The sequence below is a fragment of the Zootoca vivipara genome, chromosome 1, assembly GCF_965207765.1.
Source record: "Zootoca vivipara chromosome 1, rZooViv2.hap1.1, whole genome shotgun sequence".
NCBI classification, from domain to species: domain Eukaryota; kingdom Metazoa; phylum Chordata; class Lepidosauria; order Squamata; family Lacertidae; genus Zootoca; species Zootoca vivipara.
In genome coordinates, this window is record NC_142582.1 from 85,969,013 (window position 1) to 85,990,479 (window position 21,467).

General features: G+C 43.1%; 1 protein-coding gene across 2 annotated transcripts in view; it reads left to right on the top strand.

Moving 5' to 3' along the window:
- The window catches only part of CSTPP1 (centriolar satellite-associated tubulin polyglutamylase complex regulator 1), a 135,854-nt gene that overhangs the window by 36,648 nt on the left and 77,739 nt on the right, over positions 1-21,467 (top strand). For both annotated transcript variants that reach the window (XM_088654181.1, XM_035115058.3), the window contains one exon: positions 2,800-2,902. In XM_088654181.1, coding sequence (XP_088510307.1) covers positions 2,800-2,902 — 103 coding nt within the window. The remainder of the gene's footprint in view (positions 1-2,799; positions 2,903-21,467) is intronic.

Below are 21,467 nucleotides of genomic sequence, written 5' to 3' on the forward strand. Positions count from 1 at the left end.
TCTCTGAGCACAGCACTTGGGCACGCAGGGGAAAGGGAGGGAGGGAGGAGGAGAAGAAAATAACCTGGTTGCTGTTAACTTAGGAGTGTGACTGAGTTGCACGACTCGTTCCTCCCTGAGGCATCACAGGTGCGTGGAGTTATTTTTCTTTAATCACTCACATAAATTAAAAAATTTATTCCTTTGCATTAAAATAATTAAATAAAGCTACGCCCTGTATCTTTTATTGCCAGATAAAATCTTTGAACCTCTGGCTCACAGTCTTACCACCAGCTGCAAGGTATTTTCCAGGGCGTACTTTACCCATTCTGCCATTGTGCTAAATAATGTTCTAGACAGAAAAAGTCCCTGATAACAATCAGACCTCATCTGAAGTTTTAATCATAGTGCCCACTAGCAAATCGTCTTCTCTAGGCTTCTCCTTGGGTCCACCTGCCCTGCCTTCCCACCTGTCAGCTATGACAAGATGAAAGAGCTTTCCATTATAAGTACCATGTGTGGGTGGAAGAGGTTAGCATGCACAACTACAGTGGCTTGCAGAACTGTGGGTCTTCTGAGTCAGACTGGATGTTGGGGAAAGTCTGGGTGGGGATATAGTCCGCAGTAAGATGGCAAGGAACAAATGTATCACCAGCCATTCTTAACCGAGAAGTAAGTTTCCTTGTGCTGTTTTCTTAGGGAATACAGTTCTTTATATATATATATATATATATATATATATATATATATATATATATATATATATATATATAAGAAATCTGCATTTTAAAAACAGTTGTATACAAAAATACAGGAATACCTGCAGAAGGGCCGCATAACGCGGTTTTAGTCCTGTTAGGTACATGTGGGTGGAGGCGATTCTTCAAGTAACCTTACCCCCCAGGAGTAAGCATAGACCAATGGTACCAAATAGTATGGGAAACAGCCTTATTAGAAAAACGAACCAATAAACTGACATGGGGACAAATGGAAGAAGACGCCTTCACCCGGTATGGCTCCCCTTTATCACATACACAGCCCAACAGGACAATGACAAGCATCCACCAACAGCATATGAATCAATATGGCTAACCTGATTCAAAAACACCCACCCACCCCACTCACACATGAAAACAAAGTTCACCACAGCCAATCACAAACAAGGAACCACACCTTTGGCCAACCCCAACCTCTCACCACCAAAGAAACACAAGCGAATAGTAAAGAGAACCCGCACAAGCGATGCTGACACAAAACCCCACACATACATTAAGTAAAATAGAAACATCACCACCCGATTCCACCCCCACTCACCATGGCCCCTCCACTTCTTTCCCCCTTTTCTTCCTAATGTAACACTAATGTCTCAAGAAATATTTAATAAAAAGTACATTTAAAAAAGGTAACCTGACCCCAAGCTGCACTTTGAATTGGGCCTGTTGTAACAGTTGTTACAATAGAACTCTTTCTCACTCAAATCCCAAGACAATGTAAAAGTGAGGAGTTAAAACATATCAGAAATGCAAGTTTCCAAAAGTTAAATTTGTAAAGTTCCCCAAATAATTTTAGATGAAAAAATTCCATTTGACTGTCAACACTGTACAGGGTGAAAAAGTAGCTGGTAACTTTTTGTACTATTAGCATGTATAAAGCTATGCTGTTGGTAATAAACTTGTCTACATCAGCCAGCAATCATCTGATTCTGAAATTATCTGGATGTGAGAATTATCTGCCTGTAACATCTGTCAGCCCATTGATTGCCAGGGTTGATTCAGCTGATAAGGTGCTCTAGGTGGATGTCCCTTTTATCCCTTACCACTTTCTGAAGCTGCTCATTTGCAGGATAAGGACAACTATCCCAGATAAGATTCTAAATATGACCATACCGTCCAGTTTCATTTGACAACCTTGTACTGGAACTGTTGAGCTATAGTTTAAGGATGGACCTGTGTGCATAAAGAATGGACTTTCTTATTCTTAGGTTGGAGGAATAACGCCACCCTTTTTCTTAGATGGGGAGATGAACATTACTGCAGATGTACTGCTAGAACAACACTAAAGCAGTTCAGGAAAAGCCCTCTGTTTGTTGTTGGCATAAAAGTGGCTGAAAGAAGGACAGATCTATGCCAATATCCCTCCACTTGTGTGGCCTTTTGTGAAAGCAGTAAAGTTGCTAAAGCTTTTCACCAAGTTGTCCTTGTCCAAAAACTCTACAGCAAATGAATAGTGTCCTTTGTCAAGCTCTAACAACCCTTATACCAGCAGTCTTGAAAATGTACAGTTCTGCTTAGCCATTTGGACTCTAATGTGTCAACTTTTATAAATGCTACTTTGATGGATACCCAACTGCCCCTGAGAAAACATCCCTTTGGGATCTCTTAGAAGGAGAAGTTTGCTGTGGGTTGTACTGTCCTGAAGACTTTGTTTGCCAACCACTATTTTAAGCCATAGGGTTATATCCAAGGTTAGTCATACTCCTCGAAATAAATGGATTTAAGCCCACTGATTTCAATGTGCCTGCTCTGAGTATGACTTACTTGGATATCACCCATATTCTCAGTTCTTCTGAAAATGGAGGCACCTTTCTTTCAGACTACCTGGAAGTATACTTACGGGAGACTTGTACAATAATAAAGGTTAAGTTCACCTTGTGTACACCTCCTCCTTCATTATCTAGGCTCTGCTCGCACATTGTTCTGACCATAGTAACTGACACATCCATGCTTTGTACTGTACATTGGAAGATTGAGTGCTACACACAAATCAGTGGACTTGCACAAGCCTGCATGTTTCAGTTTCCTTATGTTCCCTATTTTTCAGCTCAACAACATGTCCTCACATATATGGAAGATGCAGTGAGCCAGCTGTTGGAAAGCAGAGAAGATATTAGTCAATATGGTGTTGCCAGATTCTTCACTGAATAGTAAGTACTGTACATCACTACCTAGTACAGCAAACTTAGTCTGAAAGTGGATCAGAGCAACAGGAAGGACAAACACAGAATGGGAAAGAACACAATGCTGACTATGTTGTGACAGCAAATATCATATTAGCCCATACATATAACATACCTGCACTTAAATGAACTGCCAAGTCCAGCTCAACTCTATTAGAAATATATGCAGCCAACTATTGCTTCCTTTTCTGTGAGAACTGTCCAGTCCTATTGCAAGTTCACACCTAGTAGGTCCTGTGGGTTTCAAAGAAGCTGACTTTATTTTTGACAAAATTGAATTTGACCCAGTGAGGCTTATGTGTGTGAGAAGTGTATAAATTGCATGCCAAATCTGACCCATGAAAATTATGGTTTCCAAGTTGGTTTGTACTTAACTGGCAAAGCATAGCATTGGAGTACACAAATGACACATGACATTTAGGCTGCAATCAATAGGATTTCCTTTTGAGTACAGTGGTTCCTCTGGTTACGAATGCCTCGAGTTACGTTTTCTCGGGTTACAAATGTTTTTAACCCGGAAGTGAGTGTTCCAAGCTCTCGGAGGCCTCGCTAGAGCCAAGCCCAGACATCTGCGGGGCCTACGGAGGCTCCGCGACTGGGCTGCAGCAGCGGGAGCTCTCCGAGGCCTCCGCAAATGCATGGAGCCAAGCCCTAACATCCACAGGATGCCCAGCAGGTCACATCCCAGCCCCAAAGTTAGGTAAGGAACACTTACCTAATGAAGACCAAGAGCAGTGAAGCTGTTAAGAAAACAAAGATGAGCCTGGGCCGAAAAGCCCTTTACCAACCCTTGCCCCACCCCCAGCTGGGGGAGTGGGAGTAGAGAATTTTGGGATTCTGCAAGGGATTTTGGGATTTGTTTATGTGAGTCTGCCCTGTGCCTTTGCCTCTGCTTTGCTCCTTCGTTTGGGGGACTTCTGGGGAACTCTGCCGTATGCCATTGTTTTAGGGATCATGTGGAGCCCAGTTCGGCTACTGGTTGATTGTGTGACTGCAGAAATTGATAAAAGCCCCCCCATCCAAACAATGACTATCATCAGTGCATTTTAGGATTTTTTTTTTTCATCTAGGATACTGTCTTATTTATTTTATAGTACAGTACCGGTACATTGATTATTGCCTTCATTTTATGGCTCAATGGTCTTGTTAGTAAAATTTGTGTTAAATTGCTGTTTTAGGGGGTATTTTTCATCGTCTGGAACGGATCAATCCACTTTTCCATTACTTTCAATGGGAAAGTGTGCTTCAGGTTAAGAACGCTTCAGGTTAAGAAAGGACTTCCGGAACCAATTAAGTACTTAACCTGAGGTACCACTGTAGTTTACCAGTCTCTTAGTCCTGTTCTTTGCCTTTATTCAGGATCTAGTCTGATGTCTAATGGAGAGTAGGGACTGGACTGAAAATTTGGTTGAGTAATTAGAGTGGAGAAAGGCCATGCACTGAAAAGCTACAGAAGAGGTGTTGCAGGAAACTCGAAGGCTTATACCAGAACCAACTTAGTTGGTCTATAAGGTGCTACTGGACAATGTTTTATTTTTATTTTTTATTATTTCTGTGTCAGACCTGAATCTTTTACCATTGTTGTGAACAAGTCTCCTGGCCTGGAGATTGATGATTGTTTGTATAACAAGGTGGCTGATCCAAACATGCCTATCACACCTGTAGTTATGTTTATCTTTGTAGTTAATTTTTGTTCCTGTAGGGATGAAGATTCTTGAACCCAAACTTAATTTATGGGGAATATGCACCAACAAATCTAAATGAAATTCTGCTCTCAAGGATGACTAGTGTGGATGGGATTTGGCATGTTTGATCCAGCCCCATGTTAAATTGTGCATGACATCAAGGCTGTATTTGAAATAACTGAAATAACAGTTACATAGTGCTGTAACAATAATAGCTTTACTCTTCCTTACCTTTCATATTTCTTCATACATTATTTTAATGTATCACAGGTTTGGACAAAAATCTTAAAGCATGGGTGGGGAACCTCTGGCCCTACAGATGTCGCTGGACTACATTCCCATCATCCTTGGCCATGCTGGTTGGAGCTGATGGGAGATGGAAGTCCAACAACATCTGTAAGGTCACAGGTTCCCCATCCTTGTCCTAAAGCAACAGGTTTTTAGGCAGGGAATTGGTGCTTCTCTTCTTACTCTTCTCGACAGCCCAAATAGTGGAGAAACTCTTACATATAAAGTGCTCTTCTCACTATGAAGCTCTTTCACAAGAAGGCTTGGTGTTCTCCATAGTGCCTTGTTCCTCTGATTATCTCCACTGATGAGCACTTCTCTTATTTTTGAGAATCATCTCTTTATTTCATCCCCTCACTTTCAGATATAGCGGGGGGAGGGGGGGTTTAAAGCCTAAACCTAAATGAATTCTTTCCTAAGGCTTAAACAGATTCTTTTGTGGGCATTTTAGGCTGTGTTCTACCCCTGGTGCAGAATATGAAAAAAATGCAGTTTTCATTTTAAAAGAGAGCAAGCAGACTGAATAAAGAAGAATTTGGATTTAGAGAGAGGAATAAGAATTTTGTCTTGCCTCTTTTAGCCCTTCGTTTAGATAAGACAGACAATGTGAAGGGCACCATGAATGCATTAAACAATTTAGCGTCCTAAAAATGAGGCTGTGACTGCTCAAGCCTGCAAGCTGGAATAATGGGGAATTGCAGGAATGAAGTGTTTGTCTTTAGGTCAATAGGGATAAGGGAGGTCACAGCTTGTGAAGAAGAAAAAAACCCAGCCAAGTGGGGAAATGCCATGCTGTGTGTGGCACAGGTGGCTGTCTGTGTAGTGAACATTGTTGGGATTCTTAACATTCCTCACTACTTCCCATCAGAATTCTTCTGTAAGCAAAGACATGAAGAAGAGAATCATCCAGCAACTTGTGTATGGAAGGTGCAAACCGTATGCTCTGTACAGCTCTCTGAGATGGAAAAATGGATGGGCAGGAAGAGGCAACTTAACGCTTCCCTCTCCGTTTGGTTTCTCAGCTAAAAACTGCCTTTTCACAGTGACTGTTTTACCCATAGTTGGAAAGGTTTGGGGAACCTACAAGGTCCTTGTATGTTTTGCTAAATTGGTGGAGAAACAGACTGGAGAAGGCGGATTTTGAGCAGAAAAAGGACTAAAGAAGACAGGCTTAATCAACCTCTTCCCATTTGCCCTTCTCCAGCTCCAACTTAAGAGTCTGCTTTGTGTTAAAAATGAAAAAATAAGAAAGAAAGGGGGAAGTCAGTATTTATTTGATTTATTCATTGCTTCCTATCAGGACCTGAAAGCGAGTTGTAGCAATAAGAATCATATACATGAAATAAATTCATGCAGTTCATGGAAATACATTTAAAATCAATCATAACACACTAAAAGTATTCCTTCGTGATTCATGACTAATGAACAAAAATATCATTTCCTCATGTAACACAAAGATAATCGCTAAAGATCCCAACTAAAATAACCACAAGAACCACAACAATATTAGCACTCAAAATGTGGTTTGAACCTCTGTCAAATGCATATTCGCTCACTGCTGGAATCAAGGAGGCTCTGTTCTGCTCTGCAGAGAGACAAGCTCATCTTGTGCAGGGTCCAGACTGGATAGTAACAGAACACAGACCTTTGATGCTGCTTCAGCAAGTCGGACTTAGACTGAGCCCTATATATGAGTAGCAGCTATATCCCAATTACAAAATCTACCTTCACTGAAAGGTGCCTCGTCTGTTAAAGGGGTCCAGAAGACCCAGATGGGGTAATCATTTGAGCACCTCTTCAGTGCAAGCATTAGAATAAGCATAAATTGCATGGGAATGAAGGAAGCTGCCTTCCTAAGTTGCACCATGAGTCCATTTAGCCCAGTTTTCGGAGGGGGACACCCCCTGTCCTACCTGGAGATGCTGGGGATTGAACAGACAACTTTTTGTATGCTAAGCACGCACCACCGCCACCCCTGCCCATGAAATACTTTGTATGTACTTAAAATTTCAGAGTCTGAAGCCACAAAGTAATGATGAAAGGTTACTCATTCTGCTTTTAAAAACATTAAAAAATATTTATCGACGGTGTTTTCCCACCCCCACCTCATCACCCCTTTTACCTGACTCTCCAGTTCTTGATCTGATGAGCCTCTGCATCCTCTCTTGGCTGTGGTGCTCTGGTGAAACAAACATGTGATTGTTTCTGTGAATGTAACATTGCCATAGAATACGAGTAAATGATTGCCGGTGTGCTCAGATAGATCAAGACTTTCTGAAAGTGGAGTCGCATTTCTCTAACACTCCTAAAGGAAGGATATGAAATTCCAGAAGGGTTTTCTGCTCAAGCTGAATACTCCCTAGAGTCTCTGAAAAGCTTATGCAGGAGAGGAAGACATTTTCAGGTGCTGCTATTCTGTTTTTCTTTTTGACAGTCATAGCTAGACATATCGTTATCCCAAGGGGGGCAAGACATGGAGTGGGAAACAGCTGAGGCATAGCTTGAAAAATGTTTTCCCCCCCCCAATCCCTCTTAAGTTTTATTTTGTCAGTGGTTATCTTAAGCTCTGGGGGTTGGCAATGATTTCTTTTGGAGGCTGCTATAATCTTTCTAGGGTGAGAGGGTCAGAGCACATGGCACACTCCTCGGTGTTCCATTTAAGGCACCAGGGTGCTCCTTTTAAACCGGGGAGTGGCCAAAATTGGCCTTCCAGCTGTTTTTGGACTACAGCTCCCATCATCCCTAGCTAACAGGACCAGTGGTCAGGGATGACAGGAAATGTAGCCCCCAAACAGCTGGAGGGCCAAGTTTGGCCACCACTGAGTTAGACCCTAGTGTTTTATTCTCTGTACTGTACCTTTGTGACAGTAGCCAGAAGAGGGAGGTCTCTGCTGCCATCATTGCAGATGGTGAAAAAGTAGTACTGCAGCCACTAGCTCAGCAGCAGACAATGGCACGCAGGACCAGTGATGTTTCACAGCAAACTCAGTAAAATTAGGGTGTCAGTTGTAAACATTAAAGACGCAAACTGGGGTCTACATCCTTATGGTTATCGCTGTAAGGCCTGAACTGAAATACTTTCTTTTGTGAGCCCAGTTTCTGCATCTTTTGAAGGAAAATAATTCCTTTTGTACGTTCGTATTCCTTGATTTTTCTAAGAAATGTCACATCCTTGGTGAGAGCACAATGAATTACACTGCCTGTCCTGAGGCATCTACCTATTCAAAAGGAACACCAAGAGTTTTACACATGTTTGTCAGTTGAGAGTTTTTTGTGTCAGCTGAGAGACGATTGTGGGATTTCTTAATTTCCTCTAGATTATTTTGTAGAAACATTGGTTGGGGTACAGGAACCGGGGGTCATTTTGGAGTAAAAATAATTGTAGTGACAGCAGAATCTTCCGGCCTTTGATTGAGCCACCAGGCAGCAAGATGGGAGAAAAGCCCCAGGGCTTGAGAGTCTGTTTTTCGTCATCATCAAGCCTATTTAGCAGGATGTGGATGTTTTGGTTCAGAGTTTCAGGATATGGTGTGCTTCTTGAGTGTTTTCACCTTGATATTTGTTGTTGTTGTTTAGTCGTTTAGTCGTGTCCAACTCTTCGTGACCCCATGGACCATAGCACGCCAGGCACTCCTGTCTTGCACTGCCTCCCGTAGTTTGGTCAAACTCATGTTCGTAGCTTCGAGAACACTGTCCAACCATCTTGTCCTCTGTCGTCCCCTTCTCCTAGTGCCCTCAATCTTTCCCAACATCAGGGTCTTTTCCAAGGATTCTTCTCTTCTCATGAGGTGGCCAAAGTATTGGAGCCTCAGCTTCACGATCTGTCCTTCCAGGGAGCACTCAGGGCTGATATTAGCATTCTGTAGTTCCAAGGCCTTCCTTCCTTCCTTCCTTCCTTCCTTCCTTCCTTCCTTCCTTCCTTCCTTCCTTCCTTCCTCCCTCCTTTCTTTTCTTTTAGAATTTTATTCACTCCCCACCCTACTCTTCCCCAAGGCCTTAGCATTGCCCTGCTCCAGTGAAGAGATGACAATGTTATCTCAGCAATACTGGCTGGCTGCAACAAGCTGTGTGGCATGTGTGAAACTTCTGCTGTCACCAACCTGGCTGTGAAGTGATCCTTTCGGCTCAAAGCTTCCACTGGGATTTTCTGTGGCTGATTCCTGGCAGGTCTTCTGTTTTAACTAAGATACCCTGCTCCCATGAGTGCTGAAAAGGAAAAGCTAGCTCACAAAGGGCCTGATATGCCTCTATATCCCAGTGTTATACAGAAAGAAAGAAGTAATGATGGGACATACCGTACATCCAAGATACTGTGCATAGGGTTGCAACTAAAGGTGGATCTTGCAGCAGATCCTCCAGTTCAGTTATCAGGGGTCAGCAAACTTTTTCAGCAGGGGGCCAGTCCACTGTCCCTCAGACCTTGTGGGGGGCCGGACTATTTTTTTGGGGTGGGTGGGGGGAATGCCTCACAAATAACCCAGAGATGCATTTTAAATAAAAGGACACATTCTACTCATGTAAAAACATGCTGATTCCCAGACCGCCCGCGGGCCGGATTTAGAAGGTGATTGGGCTGGATCCAGCCCCCGGGCCTTAGTTTGTCTACCCATGCTCAAGAACAAGGGCTTTGCATTCTCCAGTACAAATGTACACATGCATGATTCATGACCCAGAGCCATGATTCTCAAACCACAAGACTGGGCTTCTTTGAGTCGTGAGCAATTTCCAGAAGAGGCTATCCACAAAATGTCCCCCTGCTGCTTCCCCATTTCCTTCCCTTTTGCTTTCTCATAGTTCAGCAGTGTCATCATCAAGCAGGGTGTGGAAGTTTTGGCTCAGAGTTTAGGGATACGGTGTGTTTCTTGAGTATCTTTCACCTTGAGTATATTTCACCAGGGCACTATTTCATTGCTTGTGCTCACAAGAACCATATTCTTAGCCCTTACTGTGTCTGCTACCAAATGCATGCACTTGGAAGGAAGGAAGGAAGGAAGAACGTTGTAGTGATAAACTCCCATTTCAGTATAATATGTATACTATGCACTAAAAGGTTGATCCTCTCAGAACCCATCAGAATTTGACAATTGCCTGACTGGCTTAGCAGGCAGCAGCCACTACCTGGATTTAGAGAAGCAAGAGCCAGTTGGACTCTGTAGGCTGCTGCCCAATCTGTTAGCAGAAGTTTTCTATTTATAGGTGAATCAGTTCTTGTGCTGTGTGCAACCTACATTCTGGCTCCAATCCTGGGGCCTGGTTTAGATATATGGTTGAAGTCATCGGGTTAAAGCAGCTGGCCACTGGATTGTGTACAAACTCATTCCTCTTTTCCTCTCTTTCGCTTGCTCATGGGTTCAGAATAATGCATGGCCATTGCAAACCCTGATTTGCAAGGCCCTTCCTGGCATTTTGGGCTGCGAAATCACAGCAGATGAGAAGTGGAGTGGAGTGAGGAGGCGCTATGTATGACCAAGAAAGGAGAGAGAAATGTTGATCAAGGATTGCCTGCTGTCACTGCTACTGAGCCTATAGCAGCCAGATGGCATTACTACTTCAGCTACTCTTGTTGGTTCACAGCTGCCAAAGATCTATTGCAGGGGTCAGCAAACTACTTCAGCAGGGGGCCGGTCCACTGTCCCTTGGACCTTGTGGGGGGCCAGACTATATTTTGGGGAAAAATATGAACGAATTCCTATACCCCACAAATAACCCAGAGATGCATTTTAAATAAAAAGATACATTCTACTCATGTAAAAACATGCTGATTCCCGGACCGTCCGCGGGCCGGATTGAAAAGGCGTTTGGGCCGTATCTGGCCCCCGGGCCTTAGTTTGGGGACCCTGATCTATTGTAACATCATAAAGCTAGATGCATAGAGCTTGTCGAAGACTCTACAGTAAGTGAATTGATCAAGTTATACTGGTTTTAGGTTTTTGTTTGGCAAAAATAAGATGGGCACGCAGTCAGAAGATGGTAACAGGTTGGCAGAAGCTCAATGGCTGCCATATTTGCAGACACTCATTACTTTCAGAATAAAATACTGAAGCATGGTATCTGAGTGCGTTTCTACATATGTGAGGTTTGCTGGAATAGTATCCACCGAGTCTTAATTTCTATTGGCTAGTTGTGCTTTCCTGTACAGTGGTACCTCGGGTTACGGACGCTTCAGATGCTTCAGGTTACAAACTCCGCTAACCCAGAAATAGTACCTCAAGTTAAGAACTTTACTTCAGGATGAGAACAGAATTGCGCAGCGGCGGCACAGCAGCAGTGGGAGGCCCCATTAGCTAAATTGGTACCTCAGGTTAAGAACAGTTTCAAGTTAACAACGGACCTCCAGAACTAATTAAGTTCTTAATCCAAGGTACCACTGTAATTGGTAGCCAGAGATGTGGAGCTGTAAGCATATTCTATTCCTTCCACTAATTGGGCTTTCCTTTCTGCTGATAAAATGTGACAAGGATTTAATCTAAGTGTAGGGAAAAGGCCTGCATGTTGACATCTTCTGACCAGCCTGCTCTTGGGAGCCACTTACTTGTGCTCAGTGACCCAAAGCTGGTGTTCTGTGCCTTCAGAATAAACAGTAAAATGCACCAGGATGAATAGTTGCATATCTTCTACATGGTGTGGTGGGGCTGTTAAGTTTCCGCTTGTCATCTGCCCTGCTCTGTATAGAGCAAGGAAGTGACATCTATTGGCACAACCCTTCCATTTTGCAAGGAATGGAACTGCTGTTTTTATTGCTTGCATAATGTATGCCCCAAGGAAGAGTTCTGGGTAAATAATTTGACAATCATCTCCTTCAGGTGTTCCTGTTGGGTGTTAGCATGCAAGGGAGACATAATGGCAAGTGCACTAGCTTCAGTCCCCCAGCTACCATTCTTGTCATCCTCTGTAAGCTGAAAGGCAGATGTCTGAAGTGGGCAGCCTCCTGTAATCTGACTTCTTGAGCTATGATATCTCAGCAGCGAGACACTATGGAAAATCATTTTTCTGAAATGCATGGAGCGTTTGCATGAGCACAAGAGTCTCTCCACTTCAGAAGTTCATTCTCCAGCTCATGGAGGTGAGCAGTGGTGGGGCATAGTTAGCACACTCATCCTCACAACCCCCATCCGCTGCCTTGCTTAACACCTAACAAGGATACCTGAAGATGGCAAATGAAATATTCAGATCACCACCCCTCTGTGAGGAATAACATGAACCGTAGGAAGTCTGACATAAAGCTATTTCCCCCCTCAATTTTAGGGTGCCTATTGCTTGATGTCATTGTTAACTACTTGGTTGTGGAAGTGTTGGTGAACTCTGTGGAGAGCTATATAAAATCACTGTTGAGTGAATTAATGACTCTGGATATTTTAGCTTAATGGAGAGGACCACAATATTTTAAACCAGTCGGTCACTAGTGCTCAGATTCCAGCTAGATTGGCTGCCTTGTAGAGGGAGTGTTTGGGATTTATTTCCCAACCTTCCTAGAATCCATAGATTGTTTACATTGGAATAAAGTCATTTCTCCTTGAAGACCTCTCTTCCCACATCCAAAATGCTGCTTAGATGCTGGTATAGGGTTGTTGTTTTTTGGGGGGGGATTTGACGTTCCTTCTTTGAATGTGCAACTGAATGACTCAGATGTTTTAGCTGTGTTGATAGTGTGGATTTAATCCCATCGTTATTAACTTTAGAGACCTGAGCAAAACAAGGAGAGAGAAAACTACTTATGTGAATATACATCACACCGAACTGTGTAAAAATGTTTTGTAGCTAAATTTGTCTGAAAATGAAGCAGGTGTCTCACTGGGATTTACATCATTCCTTTAAAATGTTTGTTTCTCAATTCACATATACTGAAAATCCCTAAAGAGGCAGAGACTTTTCACTTAAAGTGCTCTTAATGCTCCAGATGACCTAGACAGTGATATCTCTTTTTTGCCTTTTTAAAGAATAAAACAGCATTTATACAACATATTTAAATGTTCAAAGCATTTCACTTCTAATATTTCAGTGTAGTGCAGTGCTTTCCTAAGGTAGGCCAGTGTTATTCCCATTATGCAGATGGGAACACTGGAGCTAAGAAAATAATAATTTGCTTAAGGTCCCCTGTTGAGTTGGGGCCTAAGGTGGATTTGAACTGGGATCTTTCACACTTATACCACTATGGTATACTAGAATGGCAGGAGTGGGTTTAATATTATCTCATACTTGTCCAAGAGCCTTGTCAACCTAGCATTCTTTAATACTGACCCTCCCTCCTTCCCAAAGAAGGGTATCTCTTGAAACAAGTAAAGTGATTCAAAGCAAGAAAAGTAAAACAGCATATATAGGTTAATCATGATGGTAAATCACAATAATAGCGGAAGCAAAATTCCATCAGTTTGGGGATTGTTATTTTTCTGAATGTTGCTTCTTTAATATGCAAGAGGCTTTTAAGGTCCTTATTTTGTTCATCCTTGCAACAGCCCTGTGAGAAAAGTCACTGTTCTCATTTTAGAGATGAAGGGCAAGACTGATTTCCATCTCAGCAGGAGCTCTTCGTCGAACTTCCCCAAAACATGATGTTTTATGCATAAATGTTTGCAATTCTTTTAATGACATCTAGGATATGTGAGCTGTTAAGAGTTTGAGCCAAAAGAAAAATATTATATTTGCAATGCAATGCAAGTGCATATATGTATTTAAATTTTGTATTATTCATACGTCGTTGCAGAGTTACGGCTGGGGTTATTCAAAATGCAAGCAATAATATATTTTTGTGGGGCGGGCGGGTTGTGCACGTGGGGCTCTGCTGTTCTTTGGTCCCCAAGCACTGTTAGATTGTCTTGCTGCCATTAATTCTGTTCCACAGTTAGTAGACAATGGAGACTCGGCACATGATGAAGCTCTGTGCCTTTGCTGTTGAGAACCCACCCCTTGCTTGAATTATTTTGCCCCTTTTCTCAACACTGGTATTGAATTTTACTAGTAGCCAGCCAATAGCCTTTCCGTTCCTTGCTATGCCATAAGATGGAGGCAAATAATAAATGACACCCACCCACCCCCGCCCCGGCTGGGAACTGTACCTCTGTTTTATTTATCAGATACAATCATTTTGGTACCAAATCCCCTTCTTCAGCTAGCTTGACAACTAGTTCAATATAATAATTAAAAGTAACACAAACATCATTTTTCCTTCCATACCTCCTCTCTCCCCAGAGGGAGAGTTGCCAGAAATTTAGTGCTTCAGCAATAGCGACTGACCTTATCTGTTGCATGAAAGATCGTATATAGAAGACTATGGCTTACTTAGTGGACAGTCAAATTTAAGCTTTTGGAATTCAAAAGTCTTGAACAATTTGTTTGGAAGGTTAATTCACTTAACCCCAAATTAAATAAAATGCCAAATAGCTGCTGGTAAAAAAAAGTCTGCTTGGAGAGAAGCAAACCATGAGGGTTGGTTTGCACATAACACTAATCTAAGCCTCACTTGTTTCTCACAGAAGCCAGCAGGATGGAGTAGGTGTAATCCAGCATTTTACTCATTCACAGTAAGCCATAGTTTTCTGACTATAGCTTCCTGTTATGGGCGAACTAGGCTTTTATATAGTGCCTTTCAGATTGAAACACCCAAGGTTAGTAACTAATAGCCACAATGAAAAAACCAGCAAGTTAAAAAAACTTGAAGCCCATTCAAAACAATGCCAAGGTGCTAGAGAGAGTAGGCACAGTGATTTCAAATGTCTGACAGGTCAGTACAGTCATGAAGTGGTATTGGAAACCCATCAAAGAGGGACTGATGGATCTCCCATGGCAAATAGTTTCACAGTCTAGGCCAGAGCTTTCCAGACTTTTCATGTTGGCGGCACACTTTTTAGACTTGCATTATTTCACGACACAGTAATTCAGTTTTACTAGCAAACCACTAACCACTTTCCAGCCCTGGAAAGGGGCTTGGGGAACGTTCATGCGATACACCTACACACTGCAGCCAACACACTAATGTAACAAGAAAGGCCTCTTCACACATCAAGCAGGTCATGTGCATATTGGGAGGTACAGTTTGTATAAAAAAGGAAGAAATTGTAAAAGCGTTTGTATTGGTTCCAGAGTCTGCTCAGACGATGCCCTTGCATGGGGTAGGGTGGGGAAGAAGCAGATTTTTCTGATGTATGCTTTTCAGAGAGCTGGGGTCACCTGAGGAACCATGTTAAGGTATACATGATGGTACATGATGGGTTTATTGTTATTTAATGTGTGAATAGCTCCATGTATTGTGACCTTGTTGTTGTTGTTTAGTCGTTTAGTCGTGTCCGACTCTTCGTGACCCCATGGACCATAGCACGCCAGGCACTCCTGTCTTGCACTGCCTCCCGCAGTTTGGTCAAACTCATGTTTGTAGCTTCGAGAACACTGTCCAACCATCTCATCCGCTGTCGTCCCCTTCTCCTTGTGCCCTCAATCTTACCCAACAATATGGTGAGCTAGACACCTTCTTTGGTGTTCTCCAAAGCTTCCTGGCCCCTCAATGTTTTTTGAATGAGGGGTTGTTTTTTTGGAGGGGGGGGGAGCCTGCCTGATTGTTTTTGGGTCTGAGTTTCATTTGCTTTGCCTGTCTTTTTTTGGTGGGTGGGAATTCTGAGCCTTGTTGGGATTTCCCCCTGTGAGATTGTTGTTTTTGGATACCCATGACATTTCCTTTGATTTCCTGGTCAAAAAAAGTTGGGGAGCCCTGGTCTATATAGACTCTCACTGTTTGCAGACATGCTAAATAAAGCCGAAGGAAATCTTTCCCGTTCTTGGTTATCTCTCCCTTTTCAGATTCATTTGGGAGTTCTGGCCCAGAAACCAGAAGAATATTCAGAAAATAATTAAGAGCTCAAATATGAAGTATTCAGTGCTGTATCTTTCTGTTCTTTGAGCTCTGATTATTCCTAAATGCCTTGCTTTACCTGCTTTCTAGCTAGTGTTTAGCTTTTTTTTTTTTTAAGGGACACATGTAGAATAAAGGTCAGAGTAGAACACTGAGTGATTCAGCTTGTTGTTTCTTGTTTTGTTTTTATTAAAGAAATGTCCTGGAATGTCTTCCGCTGAAGATGGGAATTTCCATCAAATACTGGCTACCCTTCCATTGCAAAACATACCCTGTAGGAAACTGAAGGATGACTCCAACATCATTTTTTTCTTTGTGGAAAAATAAATGTGAAAATGGTCACATCGGAATGCAGAATCCACATGGGTTTTGCAGATAGAGTCCGAAAACATGAGAACTCTTGTTTGCTCTTGCTCGTAGATCTTTCTCCCATATGGATTTTGCATTTCAGCATAAATTTTTTTTTTTAAATGTGTATTTGCCAGTGAAAGAAAAATGTTGCAGCAGAATCTATCCTTGGGGAGATCAGTCCAGCTGTGTTGCATTACAAAATGGCGGTGGTGGATCATAACTGATTGCAACCTATCATGTGGCTGGTTTTGCACCTGTAAAACAGTATGACTCGTTTTCTCTGGGTTACTTGCTTGAAAGAAACAAGAGACGTTTTACAATGTCCTTGTTAATCGTCTTTTCCCCCATGAAAGTTACTATCCTGGCCCTTGAGGGAACTTCAGGCACGCAATATACTGTATCCTGCAAACAAGGAATACTGTATATTCCATCCAAGGCTACAAGGTAAGGTTTTAACTTCGTTTTATAGATGAGGGAAACAGAGGCATGAAGCTGTGGATACTTCAACCTTCCTATGGAACATATAATAGGGTATTTTCACTCTGTCCTATAGCCAGTGAAGCATAGAGGGGAGGGTTAAATGTCTCTGTGACTTGGGTTGTAGTGGCACTTTAAAAAAAACAGAGAAAGCTGATACTCTTGGGAATGTAATGTAATTTAATTTTGGCTCTGCTTTCCCAGAACTATCATTGATCATTAGATGATCAAATAATCTTCCACTGTTCCTCACAGTAGGTTTTCGGCTCTGATAAGAATGTGGAAGGCTAGATGTCTCTGTCAGTTACACAGCCTTGTGTGATGTGGACTATATTGAGCAGCACATAGCACTTGAAAGCACTAATTCTTAAGTGTTGCTGTGTTGCTGTGAACTGTTTCCTTCTCCCCCGAGCTACCTCCAAGCATTTCTCCATGGCGACTTAGCCCTTTATAGGATAGGTCTATCTCCCAGCATACTGGATTTCCCAACTCATAACTCTAAAATGCTTTATTTCAGAGTAGAATGGACGCGCTATATGTGGCCTATTATATCCATATCAGCTTGCTTATCCTTTTCAAACAGCCATTGTCTTTTAATAGGGCTCTGCCTGGCAGGGGGAGTCCTTAATTCCTGCTACATAAGAATGGCCAGCTTGAATTACAGCAAGCTGTACTACGCTACTCTGATCAAAAGGCCTCTGTTGTTTTTAAAAGTCTCTCCCTCTTTCTTTCTTTCTTTCTTTCTTTCTTTCTTTCTTTCTTTCTTTCTTTCTTTCTTTCCCTCTTTTGTTTTTAAACATAGTGGTCCAATAATTCAACACAGCAAAATCGTGCAAGCTCCGATTTGAGAGATTAGGGTATTAAATAACTGACCTACTTCGCTGTTGTACCTCCTGACCTGAAATAGGGGCAGCAAGAAAAAAGGAACTAAGAGAGGATTGTAATGGGCAACACTGTTGTCTGTATCATTTAATTTTGAAAAAGGTCCTATGCATCCAGAAGCTACAACTTTGCGAAAGAATAGTACAGTATATCTCAAACTGGTGTGCGTTGGATGCCAGCATGAGTGCCTTTGCATGTTTTCTTGCCAATAGGCTTATAAACATACAAGGAGAAGAATGTGTAGTGTGACTGTTATCACGAAAAGGGAAGAGCAAAGTTAAGTATCCTTGTTGCAGGAATCCATAAACATGACTGGCGTCCACCAGTGACAAGGATGTATTTTGTTAACTTGGCAAATGCATTTGTGGGGAGTATAAATTGAGAGATGGGCAGGGGGTTGTCTCTGATCCCATGCTGTGCTTCAGAGGTGCTCAGAATCAATGACTTTGGAGTGTCCCCAAAGCTCAGTGTGACTGCAGGAACAGCCCTTTTCCCAGGCTTGGGGAAACGGGTGGGAAGACTCCTCTCAGCAGTCACTCTGATCTTTGAGTACACCCCACAGCTACTCCTTCTGAGTACCTCCAAACGGGCAGCCCAAGGTGTTTCAGCACCTGAGGCCAAATGCCCCACTGCCGCCTCTGCCATTGGGCGGGCGGGGGGCAAACTCCATAAGGGCTTGTGGAGTCTTTCCTGCTGGGCGGGGGCGGGCAGGAGGGATATCCTTTCCAGATGCCCCCTTCTTGCCTGGTGACAGGGCTTTGTCACACCACATCATGCAGCGATGGGGGCGAGGTGCCCCCTTACTGCCTGGCAGCTGGGCTTTGTACTGGCAGCAAAGCAGGGTGACAGAACGCCTCCCTTCTCAGCAACTCTGCAGGAGGGGAGGCGTTCTGCAGAGCTTTGTTTTCGGTCCCTCTCTGCTCCTACAAGGAGAGGCGAGTGGTGGCAAAGCTGGGGGATGGAATGGGGGTGCTGTTTTCCTTTGGGGGGAGGGTGCCGCTTGAGTTGGCTGCCTGACTCTGCCTCCAAAGCCCAGTGCGATATTGGGAGAGTAGACCCCACTCCTTCCCCGAGATGTGGGAGAGGAGGGTTGGTGGCGACTACATATTTTGATGGGTTACTAAGGCCACCCAAAACTTATTGATCCTGTGAGCTGTTTCCTTGGGCTTGAGACTGATTGTTTAGACTTGTGGGGAAGACCTGGTATAACAGTGTAGGGGCTGAGTAGAGGATGAAGGAACACCCTTGTTTTCCTCTTGATCCTTAACTGATGGTTGAAAAGTACAACCTGCTCCTACCGGTAAGTCAATGGAAAACAGCATATGTAGAGAAGCAATCTATTTTTTTTTACATTATAAATTCCTGTTGCTATGCGAAGCTTTGAGTAAGGCCCAGTGATATACATACGGTTAGGAGGTGACTGAGAGCACTGCGTGACTGAGAACTTGTTGATGGATACCACAAGATACTCATTTCACAGGGGGGGGGAATGGGTGATGCTCAGGACACCCCCTTCAAAAAACAAGTGAAAGCAGCACGCGCACACCCCAGAAGAAATAAAATGCAAACAAACCAAGCGGAAAGAAAACCCCTCAAACCAAAGCAAAAATAGTCATGAAACCCCCCCAGCCCCCCCCCCAAAACTGGAATTTAAAGAAGCTTTGGTGGACAGCCAGGGGAATGTCTGGGTTTGCTATGGTGTCCGTGACTGCCGTGTTAGGGACGCTAGCTTTATTCCTATGGAGAGAAATGTGTAAATTCTGGTTTGACTTCTGTAGAGCTGGTGAAGGCGAGGTCTCAAAGGACAGACATTTTTGCTGATGCCTGCAGTGCTGTTAAGGCATTTTGAAATTTTTGAAGTTAGTCTCCTCTCCCCGTCTCCTCTTCCCACCTCAGTCCCCTGCTTCTGTGATGTGAAAGGCAACTGTTGCTATTGAAGAAATCCCTCCCCAAGCACACCCACCCACTGCAGCTACACCATTGGGACAGATGATAATGTGGCAGGCAGGAGGAAACCACTCACTGTGTGTGATGGAATGTGGAGGCTATTTCTGTGCCAGCCAATAAGTAATATATGGTTAAGTAACCTTCAGCATAATGAAATGTCCTGCAAATCAGGGAGCCATTTGCCATTCCCTGTTGCTCCTTTGGTAAGGGGGAGGCATCCCATAATCAATTTGGTGCTTTGCTGTGGCAGCCAGAGGTGCCACCTGCTGGGGGAAGGCCTCTAGGGGTTCATTCATTCTGAATACCTGTCCTTTCCAGAAAAACCAGGTTCTTTCTGCCATGCATGTTTCTGCTCTGCTTAGATTTCCATCTGACATGGGGCAAGTAGTGGTGTTTGGCCTCTCTATTTGGATGTTTCCATAGCATCCCAGGACTTCTACAACCTATCAAAAAGTCCAAAGTCTGCCCCGCTCCCCCGCCTTGCTCAAATGAAAGTTTCTAAACCCTGGCAGGCTGCCTCAATGTAATTACCCAGACGACAATGCTCTGTTCAGCTCTCGCTCTGTGTTCAGAGAAGCAGCACCTGAGTACTAGCATTCCCAACACATCCTTCTCAGAGAGCTTTGGGCCTTTGCTACTTCCTTGTCCTCTGCTGTCTTTTTCATGTGTACACACATGCCCACCCCGTAAGCATAGAGCAAGTATGCTGCAAGGCACGTCTTTCCCAGTCCTGGCATCCTAGGAAGATTCCTGTCTGGTTTGGCTTCGGTGGGGCATGTAAAGGCAAGGTCTCTAAGTACAGGCGTTTTTTGTTTCAAATGGACATTTCTGTGATGTGAAAGGCAACTATTGCTATTGACGGGATTGTCCATCAACCCAGCAAAACCTCTTGAGTGAAATGCATGTGCTTGAAGTCTATTAGAGTACTAATGAGGGCTTTAGTTTTAATTGCCGCTGCAAGTAGACAAGTCAGGAATTGTGTCCATGGTAACCTTCAGTTTAATGTACTAATTTTCCTGTCTCTCCTGAGTGGTTTTGAGGAGGACCAAGCAGCATGGAGCAAGGAAGATCTGACAACTAAGCAGTGCCTGTCATTCTTTTTAAGGGTCACACCTGTAGGCACAATACCTATAGACTAAAGGAAGAAATTTGTTCTATTTAAAGGAGAATTATTCCCTAACCTCTCCCGCCCGATACTAACATTGAGTTTTCAACTGAAATACACGGCCAGTTTAGCATTGCTTCAAATGTAAAACAATTCTGATGGAGATTTTTTTTAATTAAAAGTTTTCAACATAAAATATGATAAAAGCCAAGCTAATATAAAGAAAGAGGATCAAGAAAAACAAGAATAAGAAAAGAAAAAAAATAGAGAAGTGAAGGGACAAGAAATGCAGAATAAATAAGCACAGAGCCCTCTATCACAATTATACCACAATTATACCCTTTTCCCACACAGAGAAAAGTGAACCCTCCAACCTGGGAGCTTCTCCTTCTTCCCCCAGTCTCCCACCCTGCCTCTCACACAGAGCACTTCATCTTCCATCTATTATCACCTTCCAGTGTGTATCTTCATTAATCCGAAATAAGGGACTTCAAAAATCAACAGCAGTAAAACCTGAGTTAGAAATAATAAAGAAATAAGATATGAAAAATCTAAACTAAAGAAAGAGAAGAAAAGGAGGAAGAGCTTCCGATTCTCTGTCTGCCAATAATAATAATTATTATTATTATTCAAAATATTCAAAGCATGCACTGCAGGAAACGCCTGGCTATGTTATATAGCTGCTTCTCAATCTGCTAGGTGTTGCTTTCTCAATCTTTTACGTTTCCGAGCACAATTCGAAGTGTTGGTGCTGACCTTTAAAGCCCTAAATGGCCTCGGTCCAGTATACCTGAAGGAGCGTCTCCACCCCCATCGTTCTGCCCGGACACTAAGGTCCAGCGCCGAGGGCCTTCTGGTGGTTCCCTCGCTACGAGAAGCCAAGTTACAGGGAACCAGACAGAGGGCCTTCTCGGTAGTGGCACCCACCCTGTGGAATGCCCTCCCACCAGAGGTCAA